This window comes from Catharus ustulatus, chromosome 2, assembly GCF_009819885.2.
Source record: "Catharus ustulatus isolate bCatUst1 chromosome 2, bCatUst1.pri.v2, whole genome shotgun sequence".
In the NCBI taxonomy this organism is placed as follows: Eukaryota; Metazoa; Chordata; class Aves; order Passeriformes; family Turdidae; genus Catharus; species Catharus ustulatus.
Window position 1 is genome coordinate 64,227,779 of NC_046222.1, and position 22,293 is coordinate 64,250,071.

The window sequence follows — 22,293 nt, forward strand, 5'->3', positions numbered from 1 at the left end:
AGGGGAAAGGAAAAGTCTTGTCATGAGATGCAAATGCATAATTTCAACTGTGTGGGTGAGACCTCTGATCAATGCATTGTAGGTTCTTGCAGTGATAGTCTTGCAGAGTTATTTGCAGAGGTGGTTCAGACCATGCACTGATCTGTGTATGACGTGTGTATTGCCTGTACTAGTTCTAGTGACACTGTCATTACTCCTATTTCCAGTCCTTTCCCTGGAACGCTTCCAGGCAGTTTTATTATATTGAAATGGCTCTTACAGTTCATTGAGCATCCAGCATAATACTGTTGAATATGATCAGTGCATGTGCATATATTTATTAAAACAAAAAAAATCAGGCAGTTAAACCACATAATTATGGGAAAATGAATAATAACAATAAAAGACCATTTAAGTTAACAAGCTTTGTGATCAAAAAATAAATACAGGTTAGATAAAGGAGACTCTAGATGTAACTAATCTACATAAATAAGCTTCGGTCTGATTAGAGGATAAGAATATATTAAAATAATCTTAAAATATTTAAAAGGTATGTTACTTTAGTACTTTTATCATTTCTAGTTTAATTTCATCATATTTTAACCATTTCCACTCTATAAAAAGAGCTGAATTAAGTGATAAAGTACTTTTACATGCTTTTATTTTTTGATTAACAATGTTAACAGTGCAAAAAAAGTCTGAACTAATGCAAGTAAACAAAATAGCATCATAAGTTTTCATTCTGGTTTGAATGTGTTGTGTGTCAAAATGTCTTAATTTTATTTTTTTTGTGTGGCAATGTTTTTTGATTGATTTTTAATTAAAGAAAAACATTAAAGGGAACATTTAAAGGACAATTTCTTGTTTACTGTCTTTATCAGCAGAGAGCAGCCTTTGTAGTGTTTGAAAGCTGGTGCATTAAAAATCAATTTCAAGTCTTCAAAGCTGTAAACTCGTGCTTGCTTTGTAGATATATACTGTTTTTAAAACCATTGGAAGCACAGTTGACAATTGAATTAAAACAAAAGGTAAATAATAGTTTCATGAACATTTGAAGGATTTTAATGTATTTTTAATAATAGCTACAGGAATTTTTTATAGCAACAGACATGTGAATAACAATTTGCAGCTTTTAAATGCATAATTTGTTCCTAAAGACAATTATTTTGCATTCTTTTATTAAGATAATGTTGTTTTAAACTTCTCTTGGTGTTATTTTGTTGTTTTTACCGAACACCATGATTCAAACACAGAACATGTCAGTCAGTTTCTTTACTTACTATATTTCTGTCTCGCTCTTTGCTGATTGCTAAGCAACCACTTATGATTGTTTAGCTACGAATCAGTTTAAAAAACCAGTAAGCTGAAGTGGGCTAAACAAATGTTCATTAATTCTTAATGAAAATATTTAAATTCTATAAAATTTTAAAAATTACAAAGAAAAGAACACTGTTTTAACAATGTGCCTCAGATTCAGCACTTGAGTGACTACCAGCAGAGTAAAAAATGCTCTTTTTGTGCAAATCTAGAAAAAAGCATGCCCTCAGTGCATAAGCAATTTTGAGGCCTGTGGAAATATACATACATATGTATAATTAAATTAATATTTCTTTCAGGGCAGGATCCTTAAAACATTTAATAAGTGATCGTTTTAATTCAGATCAATGGAACCATAAAATTAAATAGATCATTTACATCATTTATAGGTGTGGGGTTGCTGATGTGCAGAATGTGCAGAATTCAGCCCAGAATCTGTTAGTCTCTGTTATCGGAACTTCTCCCTGTTGCTTCTCTCCTTTGCTTTAAGAACGCTGCAAAACTGCAAAAGCTGTTAGTTTCACTTAGCCTCCAACTACATTTCTTGCATTCTGTTGAGGTAGTCCTGATGTCTTGCTTTCTCACAGAGACTTGAGTAATTTGATATGCAGATTTGAAGATCATAAAAACAATCCTGCTTTGATGATCATGAGCCAGATTATCTAGCCACAGCTGTAAAGTACCAAGTGTGTTCTTTTTGTGATCGCTTCATCATTTCAGTGGATCAAATGACAATAAGAATATAGTGGAATTTAGAGTGCTTGTGAAATAATGAAATTAAAAACCTTTTTAAAATGACAAGCACGAAGCCTTAGAAACTATTATATTTCTAGGCTATGGGCCAGATAATGGAACTGTGTGTACACATGCATATGTAGATGTACACAGAAAAGAGAGCAGAATGGAATCAAAAGAACCATGTAGATGGATAAAAGACATTATTAATGAGCAATATGCATCTAATTTATTTTTTTTTAATATTGTGTGAGATCTGTACAGAGCTGTGTAGCAGTATTTTGGAAGATGCTGTCAACCTGCACCTTTTGCTGCAAACTAGAAAGCATTCAAGTTTAGAGACAAATGATGTTGTCATTTTTTTCCTGAGGCAAGAGTAGGTAAGGAAGGACCTAATTTTCCACTTCATGATGCAATCCTGCTATCAAACTTCAGGACTGAGAGTGATGATTAAAAGGAAGTACAATGCATGCAACATGTGAAAAGAAACAGCACTTAACTGATTCCATGGACTGTGTTAGTTATTAAAAAGCACATGATAATTTGCATCTCAAAGCTCCAAGGCAAGAAACATATCAGTCAGCTATGTAGCTCTTGGGTGAAAAGGAGGTGAAAACAATGATGTTGTCTGTTATTTCTTTCAATATACAGTCTTCATTTTGTCTAAATCTGTACATGTGTTTTGTCTATTTAAACCACATGTAGCTTCTTTTTAGGTGTAACAGGCAACAGTATTGCAAGGGGAAGAAGCAACTGCATCAATTAATTTTGGTATTTATTCATTCATACCTGATCTTTCCCAAAAGTACACCTCTCATTATTGCAATGATGTGATGTAACAAAGTAATAATATCTTCAAGCATGAAAATACTTTCCTGGGCTGATTTGTTTCAAACAGCCTTTCAGAATTTCGAAGAGAACTTTAATTTCAGTTCATTTAATATATGTGTAGACCACAAATAGTCTTTCCTTCATCCCCTGATATTGGCAAAAGAAACTTAGGAATGACTATCTGGATTTCCAGATTTAGAACTACTTGTAAAGCAAGAGGAAGTTGTGTCTATTAAACAAATGTAAACTTCAGGAATTTTGGTTAGCAATGGCAAAAAAATTTAGATAAATTACTTACAGTCATACTGGTCTTGCTGATACCTGTGAATGAAGAAACAGGCACACATGCTGAATAGCCATGGAGGAGAAGACTTTTTTAAGGGAAAGTTTTTATTCTGATTTAAGTTTTGGGTTTTCTATAGTGCTTTATAATAAAGACAATTACATAGTAATTTGGGTTAGAATGCATGCCCAGTTCCCCATCTCAAAACCCAATTTGTTACTACCTGTGGCTATTTCTATTAAAAAAGAAACATAATTACTATGAGTCTCAGCAGTCTAAGAGTAAATTTTTGCAATTACAATACTTCCCTTGGGCAGATATATGAGAACGGCAGATTAATTCCTGCCAGTCTATTCCTTGCACATTCTTAAGGTTACTGGTAGCTTGGACTATCATTATATTGGTGCGGTTTATTATCCTGTGGCTAAGGTTAAAGAAGGAATGCTACTACAAACCTTTAGCACTAGGATGTTATACCACTGCCTTGTTCTGAAATGTGATCCACAGCATCCTAGGAGCATGATAATAATTTTATTTTTGTGGAAAGTGAGTGATTTTGCTGTTGATTTTTAGCATACTTTAGAAGGGTGTTGTGTATCTAATTAGTTTATGTCTCAAAAGATTTAAATAGAAACACCAAACAAACTCAAGTTTAGTCATTCTTAGGAATTTATCAAGACATTAATAAAGCTGCATGTGAACTGAAAAATATGGTAGTTTCTTAATATTTTATAGCTTTTGTTGTATTTGAAACAGCAAAATGTGATGAAACACCAGTAAACTAAGATGGACCTGAAATTATGTAAATTAACAGATCCCTGTGGAAATAATTCATCTTCTAGTGGGTTTTTCTACCTGAAAACAAGTTTTGAGGGCATATGATTAAATGAATTGCATGCAAAAGCTGTGCTCCTGGAGATTACTCTCTGCAGCTAAGCACATAACTCCATGTTGAATTCCAATGAAGTTGGAAGTCGGTGTGGCTTCCTGTGGGCTCATGATCTACCTGCAGGGAGCAGCATTATTCTGTGTTGCACATGATCTGGTTTTGCTATCCAGGAAGACCACTATGAACAATCCCATGTTATTTTCTCCCATTTTGCATGAACTTTTGTTTGAAATTTCTGGCACTGCAACTATAGTGTTTTCTTCCCCACTTTGAAAGAGGTTTCCACATACACAGGCTTCTGAATGTCAACTTGGGGATTTTTGTGATGTGGACATTAATAGAGAAGGTTTCATTAACTATTTCCTTTGAGAGGTCATAAATACAATTTGAAAAAATAAAATATATATACATCCTTCAGTTGATGTTCAATGCATTCCACTTTGGACAAAAGTGCTTGCATACTGGGTGAACATCCTGCTAATTAGATAGAGAGGAATTAAATCCCTGTGTTCGAACAAACTCCTCAGTCAAATATTAGCATTCGTGTTCAGTCACTCTATCCCTGGTGGAACCTGCAGCAGTGTCCTAGATATTGACAAACCAACACTGCTTTGGAGCAGAAAGATGACTTTATCTAATCCTGGAATCTCTGCAGAGACCATATCTTATGTGGATCTTCCTAATTTTACAGAAAGATCTGATTTCAGAGTCTTGATATGGCAAACCTTAATGAGAAGAGCAATCCAGAACATTTTTTTCCCGTCTTTTGAGAATGTACAGGTCCAAGTCATCTTCTAAATACCTATGAAGTTAGAGATTACCTGTAGCAATCCTTAGTTAAGTGGGTGTTGTGTCCTAGATGAGGTGATCCTATAAAGATGGGTAGCTAATTTTTCTTTTGCTTGTTTTGAATCAATTTAATATAGAGTCCTATCAGAAGGCATTGCAGTAGGTCAACATTGAAGTGACAGAGTTGTGGATGCATGTGTACAGCCCTGTATCAGAATAGCCTTATTTTTTGTCTGTCCAAGTCTACTTGACCACTGCTACTCTACTTGTGATGTAATGGTGTATTCAATCAAACTTTCCATTTTATGAGGTACCTCATCATAGACACATGACTGTTATGACTTTAAAATATATTTAGGGACAGAACCTCTTGCTAAATTTGTGCAAGCCTAAATTATTTATCTTATGTCACAAATAATAAATCAACTCATCACCATTTTACAGCTGAAAATCTCCTTGCATGGCTGTGTGAGTCTGTAAAGCTTGATGATCTACTATTCTGTCATAAATTCAGCCATTATTTTGGCAGCATATTTAGTGCTTTCCTGGTGCTTAGAGGAAATAATTATGCAAAGGTATTTGTGTGAAAGTAGGACTTTGTATCTTGTCACAAAATGTTTAGAGAATACCTTGTTGAGTGTTTTTAACAAAAGGTTGAGATAAAGATTTGCATGACCTAAATAAGAAATTAGAAATGTATAATGTTAGTTTTAACATCTGTGATTTTCTTCTGAAATCCTAGGGAATTTAGGGGAATCATTGCTTTTCTGATGAGGAATTTTAGAAAGAGAAAGAGGATAAGGCGGTGTGTTTTAAAAAAAGGAGTTGATCTAGATTTACCCCTTTTTTTCTGATCACCACCTAGGCAAAAAGCTTCAGTGTTCTGCTTTGTGTGTGTTTTCTGTGCAGGCAGAACCAAATCCTGCTCCATCTTTGTTGCTAATTTCTTTCACTTTGTAGGGAAGAAACATAGAACTGAGATTTTGTGCTACATACAGCATTTGCTGCCTAGCTAATCACCTTTCCCCATCACTGCCATTACAAATCTGTTCAAATGCAACTTTCTTCAGCATACAACATATGTATCTGTGGGAATGTAGCACGCTATGTAAAGGCTTGCTTAGCTGGTCATTGAAGTAAGCAGACTGATCCAAGGGCTATTGAAACCAGTTTGAAAACATCCATTGATTTCACTGGACCTCAGGTCATGGCTTGTGGGAGTTTTATTGTTGCCTTTAGTGAGAGTATGGGTTGGACAGAAAAAGGTAAACATACTGGATAGATGTTAACACAAAGTTAACAGATTTTAAATATCCAACGTCTCTGTTTTCTCCTTACTAAATATGATAAGTACAAGACAGATTAACAGTGTTAAAAGGTCATAATTCTTCTTCTCCACCACCTAGTACTGCAGTGTTTATAAGCTTTTATCTGTTCAGAAGAAAAATGGGTTATGTTGCTCTTAGAAACAGGAAATAAGCAGTGGTAAGAATAGGACAAATTTCACTTTGTTTACTGGCTTCACTGGGGATTCCTTATAAGTAAGAGCTTTCATATGTGTCTCAAAATTAAAAAAATAAATGGCAGGAGATCAAAATTGCACTACAAAATGTAGAGGAAGGGACGAGAGGAAGAGGGAGGAGGGAAGGAAGGAAGGAAGGAAGAAAGAAAGAAAGAAAGAAAGAAAAAGAAAGAAAGAAAAGAAAAAAGAAAAGAAAAAAGAAAAGAAAAGAAAAGAAAAGAAAAGAAAAGAAAAGAAAAGAAAAGAAAAGAAAAGAAAAGAAAAGAAAAGAAAAGAAAAGAAAAGAAAAGAAAAGAAAGAAAAGAAAAAGAAAAGATACGGTTGCTCTCATGCAGAAAAAAATGGGTTCTAAATATTTTTAAATCCTAAACAAATACTTTGATCATATCCTTACATTTCAAGGCACTATTTAAAAAGTTTTTCCTTTTATTTTGATTGAAGTTTTCCTCTGAATTCTAGATTTCATATTTAACATGAAAAATTAAAAACAAAACAAAACAAAACAACTGACAAATGTTATCAAAGACACACTCCACATGTATTGTTATTTTGAGGTCATGGTATGATATTCTTGAAATATGTTGGATATTGTGCTAAGTGCAGATTTCATTCTAGGTAGCTAATTGTAATTGAGTCTGTTATACAGTAAACATAGTATCTGTTAGGAATACTAAGGTAGACTCAACATGGTGGGAGCCATAGATAAAAGGAGCATTAAAGCGTTTCAAATTCAATCATTAAGTTTCATTGCACCCATCTGCTACCAGAAAATATAATGGGCAGCTTGATTCACTGACCCTTAACTGTCATTTTTGAACCATGTTTTAAATCCATATTTAAATCCATGACTTTTAAATCCATATTTTCAAGTCAGACCTAGAGAGGTAATTTAATAAGAGAATACCCAGTATATCTTAAGGCAATTACTTTTTTCTTTTTATTTTTTTAAATATAATCAGATTTAATGGTCTGTTGTATATTCTGCTAATCTAGTGAAAGTAGTTATTTCATATTGAACGTGGTTAAAAACAACTAATGTTCAACTTCATCAAGACTTCTATTAAATAGAGGGTTTGCTGAATTTCTACTATTTTTTAATGCATGAACTAATACCCCTTATTAATTATTTATGGGGGTTTCTGTTACACTAGAATTATATGTTTCATTTCCACAAAGATTATACAGCACAGCACAAGGGCTAAAAACAGATTGAAACTCTGGAGTGCTTTGTATTTTGTTTCCAAAATATGTTTTATCTCTTCCCATTTATGTTGTGAAGCAGATACTATCATTTGCCAGGGGGGAGGGCAGGGTGAGGTGGATACATCTCTTAGCAGTTCTGTATGTGTGGCACACAAGTAGACTGTCTCATAAAAGAGCAGTCTTACTTATGAAAGCAGGAAACAATGTGATAAATGAGGATAATTTAATGTTTTCTCAGCAATGGCAAACTATTATACTATTCTGTCATCAAAAGTTTTTTGTAATGGAAAAAAGTGATTGCATGTATTACTTTCCACAACGGGATATAATTCCTGAAAAAATTATGTAATATAGAGACAGATGCATGTAACCTACCCTTTTAATCCCATTTCACAGCTTTCCCAAATACTGGGAAGCTCGATAAATGGGAAGCCGATTATATTGGCACTGTAACTCTATTAATAGGATTCGGATTTGCCTTATTGACAAGCCAGTACTGTTAATATGATCCAGTATATTAAATTGACAGGAAAACTGGAGCGATAGAATGTATCTACAGCCTAATTGACAGGGAAGCTCTTTCAGAAGGTTCTTAATGTGGTTTTTATTGACAGAGTAGCTTTAGTAAGTACATATCATTGGTGAGCAATGTAAATATATTGGATGCAACTGTACTAGCAGATTCAGGTGTAGTTATTGTTTTTTCTTTCCATGCTTCCATCTTTGCTGTAAGTTGTATGAAGCTCTCTTGTAAGACCTTTCCAAATGCCTCTTACAGCACTAGTCTAACTGCACTGCTTACAGGCATTTGACAAGTTGTGAATTATTTTAAATGTGTTCATAATTTTTAAATGAATAGCGGCAGTGCAGAGCAATGCAATAATGTGTCATGAATTTCATTATGTTTATTTATTGACGCTGTGATAGCGTTATTGTACTTTGAGCTTGAGCTCTTTATGTGGTGTGATGTTCAGCACTTCTTCCTACATTCTCATCTTGCATCTTCTCCAAAAAATAGTTCAGCTTCAGAGCTCATATTACAATTCCTTTTTTCTAGTCACATTTGACAACTTTCTACATTCTTTTCTGAGATCATGCTAATTTCATTACATTTCATGTTTCTCCAGTGCAAAATAAAATGAGGCTCAGAAACCTGAAATCATTGTAAAAAATCCAGCAATATGAGTTTTATCCACAAAACCTTGATTCCCTTTTCAGTACAAGGAAGTTTTGGGTTCAGCTTCCACAGTTTTTCTTTGTCACATCTTTCTTAGAGAGAGAAGTCTGACCTTAAACACACATCCTGCACTGTTAGAGGAGCTGAAGGCTTCTGTTGAGCTGACTTCCCTGCTGACAAAGAGACAAGCTTGTTCCTGAAATGCTTAAATCTTTTATTTAATATCTGATCAGGGTCTGGTCTCACCTCATCTTTTGAATGTCACTCAGGTCTACGTTTTTTTAACCAAGATCACTTAAAATTATGTCGTTCTGTAGTGACCTTTTTGGCTTCTTCAGTCTTCTGACTTGGGTCAGTCATCAGTGAGATGAGAAGAACGTTGTCTGGGCCCTGTGATTTCTAATCCTTGAACTGTGTTACATTCCCACAGTCCAGGTTTCTGCAATCTTTAGTGTCTTATGCATTGAGAATAAACTCTTGTAAAAATTTAACAAATATTTGGTTTCATTAAACCAGTAGTACAAACAGCTGAAATAATTTACAATGCCTTAGTATGACACCCTAACCAATAAATCAGCAATAATTAATTTTGGTAACAAATATGGTACTTGCTAAGAGACAACAGTGCATGGATTAGGCATTTATACAGGGAGATCTGCATTCCTCTGCTTATGGGAAAGGATGTTACTGTCTGTCCTCAGAGCTTCACTTTTCAGAAGTCACTGTGCAATTGACTGAAGAGCTCAGGAACTGTTCCTCTCACAGTTTTGCTTTTCTCATTCCAGAGGAAAACACTAGCCACTAACCAACACTTTATAAAGAGTACAACAGCTTTGTGAACAATATTACCTTGTACATTTGACTGTTTTTACTGCCCTGTGTTTTCAATGTGCTTTTGAAGAATGCTGTATATGTCAGAAATTCACATAAACACACTGTATTACCTTTAACACCAAAATACACATCTTGCAGCAGGTGTAAAATTTCCCAAATATGTACATATCATATAAATTATATCTCAAAAGCATTTGCAAAGGGATGAGAGTGGAGAGTAAATAGTAGGATTTTTCAAAATAGCCTATTTAATTTTGTCCTTGGAAAAGGTAGAATAACTTATGAGAGGTTTATGGCCAGTTTTTTGGTTTTGTTGTTGTTTGGCTTTGCTATTGGGAAAATGAATTTTCCTAATGAAGGAAATCTCGTGGAACCAAAAACTACTATTTCAGGCTAAGTATACACACTCACTGGCAGTCTTATACTGAGAAGTCTTTGTGAAAAATTGTACTATGTTGAACCCACACTGTTTCTAACAAAATGAAGACAATTGTCTGCTCTTTCAAAACTCAATTTGGCAGAATACAATTCTTTTGCCTCCAGAAGAGATTGCCATTATATACAATCTTTGTTTCATGGGGGAAGGGTGAATACTTGGAATTCAGCTTTTCAAGAAAAGACACAGAAGATGCTTGAATTAGATATTAAGTGGCAGTCTGATAAAGGTGAGAGATGTTTCATTTAATTTTTGCATTTAATGTTTAATTAAAAAGAAGTTAGAGTCAGCAAAGACATTTTGCTTTATTATAGTTCCACGTATGAACACCTACATAAAATGGAGCAGCATTAAATCATTTCAGAAAATGTGATACTTCTTCTTGTAATTCTGAGAAAAAATTATGAATATTCTAGTCGTCTAATATTCATAAATCTGATTAATGTCTAAGTCTTTTTTTCATTTTTTTGAGTACATCTTTCCCTTAAATGACAATTATTTCTAGGCATAATTTGTCAAGAATACTTAAATATTGAATTTCTCTCTCTGTCCCTGTCTCTTTTTTTCTCACTTTTTCTTTTTCTTTATTATAGGCATTGATTTTAATTCTTTTTCTATTAGACAGACCTGTTGAATTGCACACTTTTAAATTTTTTTTTCTCTAATTTTATTCAAACAGTATAGAATGCACCAAGTATTGCTGAAGTCTTTGCAACTGTGACACAAAAAATGTCCTTATTAAAAATAAAAAGGAAGAGCAAAATAGCAAGGAACCTCTAATTTTTAAGAAACAGTATGCTCTTTGCAGGAATTCATGAAAGCAGAAGCCTTGTGGAGTCATCTACTGTTCTCTTACTGAGCAATAGCAAAAATTTTGAAATCTGATTGGTTAATATGGTGCCATAACTGTAATCTTGAGTTTAAAAAAACCCCAAAAACCCTGTGTGCAGAGCCACAGTAGAACTCGTTTGTATTTATAAAAATAGCATAATATTTCAACAGAAGTAAACACATATACCTTGTGAACATGAATTTATGAAAAGATGAAAAAAGGATAAGAGATTAATATAGCACATTGCTAAAAATACTCTCCATAATTCATTGTGTAATGCTTGGCCCAGGCTAGTTCAAATCCAGTGATGACATTTTTACTTTTTTTCTTATGAGTTTATTTAAGGTTAATGGATCCTATGAAGAATTTGTTGCTCATACTCTGTCCTTGGCTGTAATTTTTCATTTTCCTTTCTCTAAATTAAACTTTTGGAAACCATAGCCATTGCAGAATTAATTAGTAGAAACTTAACAGTTGACATTCAAACTTTTGAATAGTTTTATTTCTGAGTCTATAAAATTTAATATTCCAAATACACCATGTGGGAGCTGTACTTGGCAATAATTTTAGTTTATCTAGGTCCTCATGTGGTCATAATATGCAAATCCTAACAGGTGCAATAAACTGAATAGTTTTGTAGACGGTTGATACCTCTTGGAAAGATATTCTATGTGTTGGTCTTGCAAACACTGGCCAGTTAATGATTTTCAAAGTTCCATTACTGGACTTTAGCTATTATATTGTTGCATTTGAAATTCCATACCAGTAAATCCAATCCTGAGCTGGTGGAAGGTATCCCTACCCATAATGGGGAGAAAGTGTGTGGAACTAGATGATGTTTAATGTCTCTTTCAACCCAAACCATTCAATGATTCTATGAAAAGTGTATTTTGCACGTTTAATTTGCCTCTTTTATTTTCCTTCTCCTCAACTCACCGAGGTAAAAGGTAACAAAATCAAACTGTATGATGTTTTCTGAAAGGAAGTAACCCTTTCTTCTTTTTTTTTTTTTTCCCCCAGCTTTTGAAAGGTTCCTATGCATTCTGACCTCTTTCTTTTTAAATGGCTTTTTTAATGAGCTTCAACTTCTGAGAAAGCTGTATCAAATGCATGTACAGAAATCATCAGACATTTTTCTGCAACATTACACTAATGACAGTGTTCCTAAATTTTCATATTTGATCTAGAGTCACATATTAGAACAGATAGGCAGAAGAAAGTATTTTTAAAGCTCTGTTGTAACAACTGTCAAAAAAGAATATCTGTTTAATGGTTTAACAGCATACTCTCATTGAAAACAAGCTGGTTCCACTAATCTGTGAAAATGAGCCATAAAAACAGGGCCACTTTTCTAAGGTGGCTTGGCACATTTAGGTTGACATCACAGACTTTACTTTTCTGTTAATAGTGGACATTTCTGCTTTTGTTTCACTTATAAATAGCATTTGTCCTGATACTGGAGAGCCTGTGCTGTTGCAGCAGCTGCAGGTGACCTAATTGATACTCCAGTCCTCAGTCTTGAATCAGAGATAGAAAACGTTTCTTAACTGTTTAACTCTGGTGACTTTTAGAGACAAATTGTTCCTGGTGTTTTTTTGGGGAGGGGAGAGTAAAAATGAGGGTGGAGTTTGGTTTTTTTTGTTGTTTTTGTTTTTTTTGTGTTGTTTTTTTTTGTTGTTGTTGTTGTTGTTGTTGTTCTTCAGGAAGTTTATGATGCTGGGATGCTGGCATTTGAATAATTTTTGGTTATTTATCAGAAGACTGCAATATGATGCATCTGATTTAGCTTTAGCTATTGCACTGGACATCTTGCTGGTTGCCAAGAATCCCCTATGCCAATAATAGTCCCCAGGAGTATTATGTACCTAACTCTAGGAAACTGAATGGGATATTTTGTATTTCTCAAAGGCACATTGAGGGATCTTGGCAGATTATCTAGAGTAGCTGACTAGATTTTAGGTTGATTTCTGCAGGTGAGCTGCAAGCTACCTTAAAACTGGAAGTCCAGAGTTTTGGTGATTTTGTTGTCCTAGAAAGGGCTGTATATCCAGAGAAGAACAAATGGGTTTTTTTAGATTTTTAAAGTAGTATTAATTTCTTAGAGTTACAGCTATGCAATGTAAAGAGAAATGATTAATGCATGAGTTGGAATGTGTGATATCACTTCCATAAATGTTAAAGTGTAAAACTTTTAAGTGTATGACCTCTCACTTCAACTGGGATTAAAAAAAAATAGATTTTAAGGGAATTAGACATATTAGACATTTGTCTCTCTCTCTCTCTCATGCATTGTGAAGCAGATGTTTACATTTCTAAGTATCCTCCAAACTGCCAAGCCTTAAAATTAAAGCCTTCTTTAATTATCACAATTTTTAATAGATATTTTCATACATTAAACAGTTCTCCCTTTGCAGTCTGTATCTCAGCGTGGTCTTACAGTTCAACGCAAGCCTCATACCTTCATAATTCATAGAAGGGCTAATGCTTTTAGAGCAGAAAGAATAGTATTCAACTCTGAGCTCTGTGTCTGTATATGATCATCAACTACTTACATTTGTTCTTTTGTAATAATAAGCTTGCTGTAACACAGCACCCAATTCATTACATTGCAGCAAAATACAGTATGAAGGTAATTGGTAAATTATTATCTAGTTAAAGGTATTTAATATTTACCATAAATGCAGAATTTCTCAACAGCTAAGATGTGGTCATATCTTCTGTTTTAAAATCTGTGTATTGGCTCATCCAGGATGTGTGAAATGCTTTTTTGCTATTAAAAAGCTGAGACAAAAAGTATGACCAGTTCTTAGAGTGGTCCAGTTTACAGTTAAGTTCCTAGCACCATCAAAAAGGAGGAGTTATAACTATTTCCAGGGCAAAAGTCTGACTCTTTTAATGGCAGAGAATTGATGAAAAGGCAGTTTATAACAGGCGTTTTGGCTGCCAAAGTAATGAAAAATTGAAATGTTGATTCTGGTAGCAGCTGTGTTTAGGAGGAGACAGATGTCTTACATAAGTAAAAGCATACGGTCAGTTTTCCTGGATATCTCTATTTGAGATATTAGACACAGAAAACAGACATTCTGCAGTTGTAAAGGTTTATTTAGGTTGATAAGTACTGGGTTCTGTAAGTGCCATAATGATTGTATATGGGTGTATATATATCAGGTAGGTTTGCTGCATAAAAGAGATACTAGCTTAAAACTTGTGAGAAGAAAAGAAACTGCAGAATTATAGCGACTTCCAAAGTATGATACACTGCATTTGAGAGATACATATAAGAATGCTGAAATACATCTTTTTTTTTTTTTCCAGTTTTCAATGTTTGTTTTTCTAACTTGATACATACTAAATGTGAAGATGAACTTTTATTCTAATTGCATATACTAAAGTTAGGATGGGTGTGAGTAATATGTAACATAATATGAGTTATAATCTGGATTTTTAAAATAAAATATTTAGGAACTATAAGAAAGTACAGTGTACATTGACATACATGCTGAACAGAAGATTGTTCTACGTTTTCCATCCCTTCTCTAAAACACAAAAGACACCCATGGTATACCGGCACATCTATTTCACAAGTCCCTTGGGAGTAACAGGTGTCTGCCCAATTTCTGTTGCAAACAGCAGTGACCTAAATTTTTAATAAAACTTTTTGCCTCTTCTCTAAGCTCAAATATTCCAACCATTCAAGAAGTAACAAATATTTCTCCTCCTGCTGATAAAAACAAGACGAAGATGAAAAAATGGTGTGGGGAGGAGTGTCAGGGAAACCCAAATATCTAAGACCCCAGCCACTCGTGTAAGCACTTGCTGTGTGATATTAAAGCTTGGCCCCTGAGCTTCATGAATTGAGTGCTGCCCGTGTTATGGATACTGATCCGCTGGATGCTGCTGCGAGAGCCGGAGCTGCTGCGAAGCAGAGTGGTGTGATGTGAAGTGATGCAGAAAACAGTAGGAGCTCTGTCGCTAGGTCAGCTGCAAGAAGTGACGTGCGTGAATGTACAGTATGCGGAGTTTTCTGAATGATGCAGTCTCTCTTTCTCCCAAAGAACTTCAGCTAATGATACAAGGGGAATTCAGTTCCCTTTGGCAGGACTCCATGTTGATCTGGATCCTTTTAATACTTCTGCTTCTACAGTTACTTGGCTCATGCTGCTAAAAATATACATGACAGACTTAATGAAAGTATCTTCTTTTGAAAACTACTTGTCAACAGATCATTTAATGTTATGGTTTGCATGTGTGGTTCTCATTATTCTGACATAGCTATTAATACTGATGAAAATTAAAGAGAGAAAATCCAAATATTTTCATACTTACATTTTTCCAGTAGCATCTGAGAAACCAAACAGCTAATCAGCCATAAATTTTCTTGATATTTTTATTTTTTTCAATTGAAATGTAATATAGCAGTATACAAAACTGTAGTAGAGCAGTAAGAGCTTCAGAATCCCAGTAGATGATGTAATTATGATTAAAAATTAGTATTATTCAATAATTCACTTTTTTAATATGCAAGAGTAATTTTTTCTCTCATTTTCAGTAACCATCAGTCTTAATATCTATCTAATGAAAAAACATAAACAGTGTCATCTGTCAGGTTACTAACAGAGAATGCCACTTATTGGAGCCTCATTGTTTACTTTAGCAGGTAATTTGTGGACCGGAATCATTTAATTGTTCTGAGCACATAATTACATGCCAGCATTTTCCAATTTAATTAAAATGTACAAATCTGAAGATTAAGGGAATTTTTGAATTATTAATCATTTCTCCTCTAGGAAATCTTGTTGCTCTGCAGGAGATTTGTCCAGTGTACAACTATACGTATTTTTTTCCTTCTCTTTCACAGACAGACAATTTTCCCGCAGAGCCCAATTACATGGGCAGCAGGCAGCAGTTTGTTCAAAGGTAAGGCCTATTAAATAACTTTCTTGGCTTCCCCATTTGCGTTCTTGTCAAAATTGCTTTGCCAGAGAGTACAATTCAACTTAGAACTAGTAAATACAACACTCTCTCTCTCTTTTCTTTTTTTTTTTTTTTTTTCAATATGTATTTCAGTAGCTCCACGTTCAAGGATCCAGAAAGAGCCAGCTTGAGGGACAGCGGGCATGGGGACAGTGATCAGGCTGACAGTGACCAAGACACTAACAAGGGCTCCTGTTGTGACATGTCTGTTAGGGAGGCACTCAAGATGAAAACGACTTCAACTAAAAGCCAGCCACTTGAACAAGGTGAGTGAAGCCTACAATGCCTACAAAATCGTAAAGTTTGTAACGTCATTAACAACTTATTAGTATTGCAGTTGTGGGTTATGAGGGAGGAACAGCCAACTGATATTATTATCAGAGAAAACAGTAATTTTTGTCACTAGCCCAGAGCAAGGAACACAGTATCTTGCAGAATGAACATGAAATGAAACCACAAGTGTCCAAAGCAGATTAAAAAAAAAAAAAAAAAAAAAAAAAGAGAGAGAGAGAGAAATTAGTACTTTTGAAAATGATTAGAATATATTCTATCTCCACTGGCATTGCCTGTGATATATTATATACAATCCTTCTGTCAGATTGTGATTTGGAAATTCAAACTAGACGTGACTGCAACAGATAAAAGAACACCAGTCATTTACATTCCTCATGTAGTTTGGAGAAGAGGAAAAGAAAATGCTTCGCATAAAAGACGAGTAAAAATGAATCACGTTTTCATTTAATAGATACATTTTCCTGTTTGTAATGTTGATTTCACAATTAAGATTACTGTGAGAAGTGTCAAATACTAATACAATCTTTTTTTCAGTATACTTTCATTCATGTCCCGTGAAGGTAGCAAAGATTAAGACTGTGAAACAGCAAAAATTACTTAGATCAGGACAATAACAACGCTCTCTGCCAAGATTTATTCTGACAAACAAGCATATTTATTTCCTCAAACTGTGTCCAATTCATTTTTTTTCCAGATGAGTTTTATCTAGTTAGGAGATCTTTTATTTCAAAAGATACATTTCTTTTTTTTTTAGCGAATCAGACACACAAAGCACTCCGGCATTCTCTGCCTTTAAGTTTTGCTTCTACACTGTAAGCAGTAAAGAAGTGCATCATTGAATGATTTTTAAAATTTTGTATGTTTTCCATTATTTTACTTTGTTGTGGGGAGGGTGTTTCAGTGTTAAAGATAGTTAGGGAATTATTAAATCAATCAGCCTAAATGAGAAGTTATATTTCTAATTGAGCAGAAATACATTATAAGGTTTTTATTAATTGTTGATTAATTTGATTAATTGGGTTTTTCACCTCTTAGCTTAGTCTGATCTGTAGTATAGTCATCAGGAAATGCATGTTCATCTTCATTTTTCTGATTTTGTTGCGATTGCAGTACAATTTTTGCATTGCAGAATATTTAGAATGCTGCAGTATAATTTATTCTGTATAGATTTGGAGGTTGACCTCATATGCAACCTTATTTTCCAAGTAATAAATGCCAGAAAGATTATTTTTTCCTGACCTTTTGCCACAGCAACTCTCTGCTTATAATTGGACATTGATCTGTATAAAGATGCAGGACATGATTTTTTTTTAAAGAAGCTATTTGAGCATGTGTCTTAGTCTCTCAGTTTTGTGTGACACAAAGACAAAAATTCTCGATTTCCATCTATCAAGCATAGCCATGAAAAAGCTTTAAAATTTTTAGAATTTCGCTAGGAGACTATCTCAGATGAAAAATGTATGTCTAAAAAAGTAATTTTTTAGAAAATAACTTTATGGTGAATGTTCATAATATTGCAGTTTGTCTGGCAGCATCAAGCCCAATTCTGGTCAAAATATATGCAATCTAGTAAGTAAATTAAACCAACCATTCCCATAGCTTATTTTCATCATAATACAAAGAGTTATATGCAGATTTGGGTTTGTCATTATACTGAGGTGAGCTGCCCCATTCATCAAGAAAATGTATTCCAATCACTCAGATGAATTCCTCATGTTCATATTAAACATATATTGAATTGTGGACGTTAAGTATTGTCAGCCACTGAACTACTAGAAGCAACTGTTTATGTGAATTTCTTTTCTGAGGAAAATAAAATAATGGGGATAGAGAGACTAACTATTTTTTTTCCTTTTTTTCCCCCAAATATAATTGCAAATAGTAATGATATAAATTTTCTTGCTTGAATGAATTCTTCTGTCTCTAGTGTACTATAATAAAATCATTGTCGTTTATGGAGACTGAACCTGCATCAAGCACGTTACGGAATTTCAGGTCATTGCAGTAACAAATGTGGTGCTATGTGGTGTTCCTAATGAAATCAATGATTACTTGTCATTGAGCTTAGTATGATTAGGGTTCTTAGCCCAATGTAATATTTCTCTTTTGAAAGGAGATAAATAAAATTGCTTTCTCAAGTCATAAGCCAAGTTGAAGGAGGGTAAGAAATATGATATATGTGATTAGGATAGAAAAAGAATTGAATTTTTCTTTAGAGAAAAATTGTTTCCTGGGAAAAGGAGATGGAAAGCTTGTAGAAACAATTGTCTCCAGCAATGCCTGGAGCAATATCAGAAGTTGTGGTTCTGTCATCATTCTGGGTTGTATACAGGGATGGGAATTCACTATTTTGTAGCCAAGTTCTAGGCTTGATTATTCTTTTTTAAAGATATTTAAAATACTTTAGCTTCTGCTATTAGATAAACAATAATAATTAAATATTTTGAAATTATTGAAAAGTTATCTGGATTAACTGTGAACTCAGGATCTTGGCATGAGAATTCTGATTTAAAAATTAGTTAAGTTTGACATATTCTTCATGTAATTCCAAACACTGTTGTCATGTGTCCAATTCTGCCCATGGCAGCAATAAGAACTGTAGTTGCACCAGTAGTTTGACCACAGTTTTGAGCAACTCTAGCCCAGATAGTTAAAAATTAAAAGGTCATTCTGAGATAAAAAGCATGTTGGTAGCACTACAGCAATTCTCAGTAACAGAGAAGTAGGAAATTTTACGGAAAAAATTTTGCAGACAAGTTGTCTTCTGATTTTAGCATGAGATGGAAAGTAATCAATTGCTTTGTGATTTCCATTAAATTAAAAAATAAATTTATAAGATAATTTCCAATAAATTAATAAAAACAGTGACTGATACAGCCTGTCACTTTACTATTGAAATGGCTGATTTAAAGGAAAATAGATCCAAGTTTTGTCTGGTAGTGATTTTAAACATTTTCACAAATAAGAAAGACAGTGCAAATTAGATATAATAATTTCATAATTAATGAAATGCATATAGAATGGCCTTAATGGAAGGAAAACAGAAAAAAAACCCCAAACTGTAAACATTTCATGACAGTAAGTCTCGTGTTACAATAGGCATGTCCCACTTTAGTTATCTCAGCCTTATACTCTCTTGCTGTGATATCCAAGCCAATTTCTGCATAAGAGTATCTGTCTCTTAAGCTTACTTATGCTATCTTAATCAGCTGTCTTACTAAACAGCTTGTTCCGTATGCCTGCTACTCCTTTAATAGAATGGGTTTGGATACTTTTTTTTCTTTGTTACCTGTCTTTTTTTCTACTTCAGTTGTGGATACTTTAAACCCTATCACTAGTTTGGACATTCTTCTACTTAGAAGTCTTATAAGAATTAATAGTTTTGAACATATCTGTCAAATTGCGTGTTTATTTTGATTGAAGCTGCAGCATGTAATATTCACTTTTTTGCATTTAAATAACAGAGTAATTGTTTGGTTTGCTATGGTTTAAGCAATAATCAGTAATAATCAGTATTTCTTTAAAAGGTATCTAAAGCTGCAAAGTATATCATAACCCATAAAACATAAACAATAATATCTACAAGGGAGCAGTAAAACAGCAAGATTTTAATTTAATACTTTTCTTAGTGAATTTGCATATGCTTACCTTATAATCAGTAAAAAATACCGAGTTACAGACTTTTCTGTAATTACTCATAAATTATTGTCTTTGTTATATTTTCCCAGGAATTTTTAGGTTTCTTTTTCTTTTGTTCTGGGTTTGGTGGTTTTGTTTTTGTTTTTGGTTTTTTTTTCTGACTGTGTTTTCTTGTTTTAGTGTAAATCTACACTTTCATGTCTTTCTCAAAAAAATTGAAGGGATTAAATATTTCCAAATTCAGTGGCTTTGTTGAGCTTTTGCTTTATCACTGTGTGTTTGCATCTTTCTTTCAACAGTTTCTTGCCATTCATACCTGCATCCCATAGAAGACCCATTTCTGCATATGCTGTTGGCTCATTTATAATAGTGTGGGTCCTGAGAATAAAGAAAAAAACAGAAGCAACTGCTTGGAGGAAGGGTAAAATGAAACTCTTCAGTATAGGTCCTTGAAGGACTGAGGAACTAGGCTACCCATCGGGCTTCTCTGTAAAACAGCCCCATTTTAGTCTAACTTGCATTGTTACAAGTATAAAAGGAATTTAATGCATCTGCACAAAAAAGTGATACTAAGTGTAATTTGAAAATATAATAGCTCTTTCTTCATCACAGCAAAAATACATTTGCATCACAACCGATGCAGTTCTGCATGCTAAGTCTTAGGAATAGAAATTATATCCTTTCTAGACACTCTGTATGAACACTGTTACCCCTTGTGTTTGCCTACTGAACATGTCCACATAACGAGGCTGTAGTAACTTGTTCATTTGTAGTCTCCATTTCTAAACAAAACTGATCCTAGTAATCAAATACCCTGCATTATCTGTCTGCAGCAGAGCAGAAATTACAAAAAAAAAAAAAAATTACCAAGATTTTTTTGGACTATCCATTAATTTTCGTGGCATAATCTTGCTAGAGTCAGTTGGGATAATTAAAATCCATTCTGTTTAACTGAGTTAGAATCAGTCTAGACTGATAAGTGCAGAAAGTTCATCAAGCACATTTCTGCTGTCTGACATCATCACCAATGCTTTCCATGCCATTTGGGGATGACGAGTTCTTTTATGAATACACCAGCTTAATGAGATAATAGAAAAAGAAGATTGTGGAGAAATATTTCTTTTCAAAGTTTGCAAAACTGGTGATGGCCTCTTCTGAGAAACGGATGGAGGCTGGGAGTCTCCAGGAGCTGACACAACCCATGAAATCTTTTGTTCAAAGGTGCTTCTTCCCATAGATTTTTTCCCCTGGACAGAACATCTATTACATTCTCTCTGTGCTCAGAATAGCTATCAGACTGCACTTCTTCTCTGACACCACTTAAGAGTCTTTATGTCCAGCACTATCATCCTTTCTAACTCACTTACTTCTAACATGGTCAGGTAAGATGCTAACTTGCTGTTTACTTGCACACAGTATCTATTTTTCAATTTCATCTGATGGATTGTTTTCCAGGAAAGACATAAGAGCAACTTAATTATATTGAGGGTCTCTTTCCTTTTCTTGGTATTTCTCAGTAATAGAATCTGTTTCTAGAGCTGGAAATTTTTAGGTGAAGCCCACAGAAAATGAGGTTTTGAGTCTCAGGATTTCTGCTTCTGTTTGTTCTTTTCTCTATATTTTTCTCATTTTTTTTTTTTTTTTTTCTTTTCTGTGTTTTATGCAAGCACTTGTATGATCCTAGATGAGGACTAGCAGAGGTCAAAGAAAATTTATCTACTCTGTAGCTGTTTCTGGTTTGTTATCAACAAGCTGGAGATATTTGATTTTGGCCTTATTCTAATAATGAGACTTTAAGAGTAAAACTATAGGTAGAAAAGCAGAGTTTTATGAAGAATAATACCATTCTTTGTTATCTACTCTGGTGTGTTTAGCAAGTTCAATATGACATTTTGACATTACTTCCTTCCTTTTTTTGGTGCTGTGAGTACTTTGCTCAGTGAAACAGTACTTCTAATGAGAATTAGCAGCATTATTATTGGTATCATACTCCTTATAAGTCCTTGTGAATGGTGATACTGAAACTTTGACTGGGATTAAACTTTTAAATTTATATATTTCACTTTTAGTTTAAGGAAACTAATAAAAATTTCAAATGTTCTAAGTGTCTTGATCTTAAGCATTTGAAGATGATCTAGGTAACACTTTTGCAAGATTTTTTTTACCAAGGCTGAGCTAGCCTGTGCACATGTTCAATAGTTCCCTTTTTTGAGAGATCAGAATAATATTCAGCCTTCTAACCAAAGTTAATGAACAAGGGAGAAAAATACAGGTCAGTTGCCTTTGCTGTACAGATGATTGTCAGCTTTTCTCATGTTAATACCTAGTAATCTATGACATATCCTTTTCTGTATAATGTCTACAGAAAATTATATGATGGATTTAGATAAAATAAAGAGAAAAATCTCATATCTGCCAACTTTTGTTCACTCAGAGTATTATGTGGAATATCTCTCATGGTTTAGGTTCTATTTTTAGACAGTGTCCTAGTCTACCAGTCAATTTAAGCAATGCTATCCAGGTAAGGAAGGAGAAGTTTGAGGAAGCAAATGTTTGTCC

General features: G+C 33.9%; 1 protein-coding gene across 5 annotated transcripts in view; it reads left to right on the plus strand.

Moving 5' to 3' along the window:
- PCDH17 (protocadherin 17) overlaps positions 1–22,293 on the plus strand; it is an 89,986-nt gene that overhangs the window by 13,587 nt on the left and 54,106 nt on the right. For 4 of the 5 annotated variants that reach the window (XM_033086793.2, XM_033086800.2, XM_033086806.2 and 1 more), the window contains exons 3-4: positions 15,686–15,744; positions 15,895–16,067. In XM_033086793.2, coding sequence (XP_032942684.1) covers positions 15,686–15,744; positions 15,895–16,067 — 232 coding nt within the window. The remainder of the gene's footprint in view (positions 1–15,685; positions 15,745–15,894; positions 16,068–22,293) is intronic. The other variant, XM_033086814.2, reaches the window with a different exon arrangement.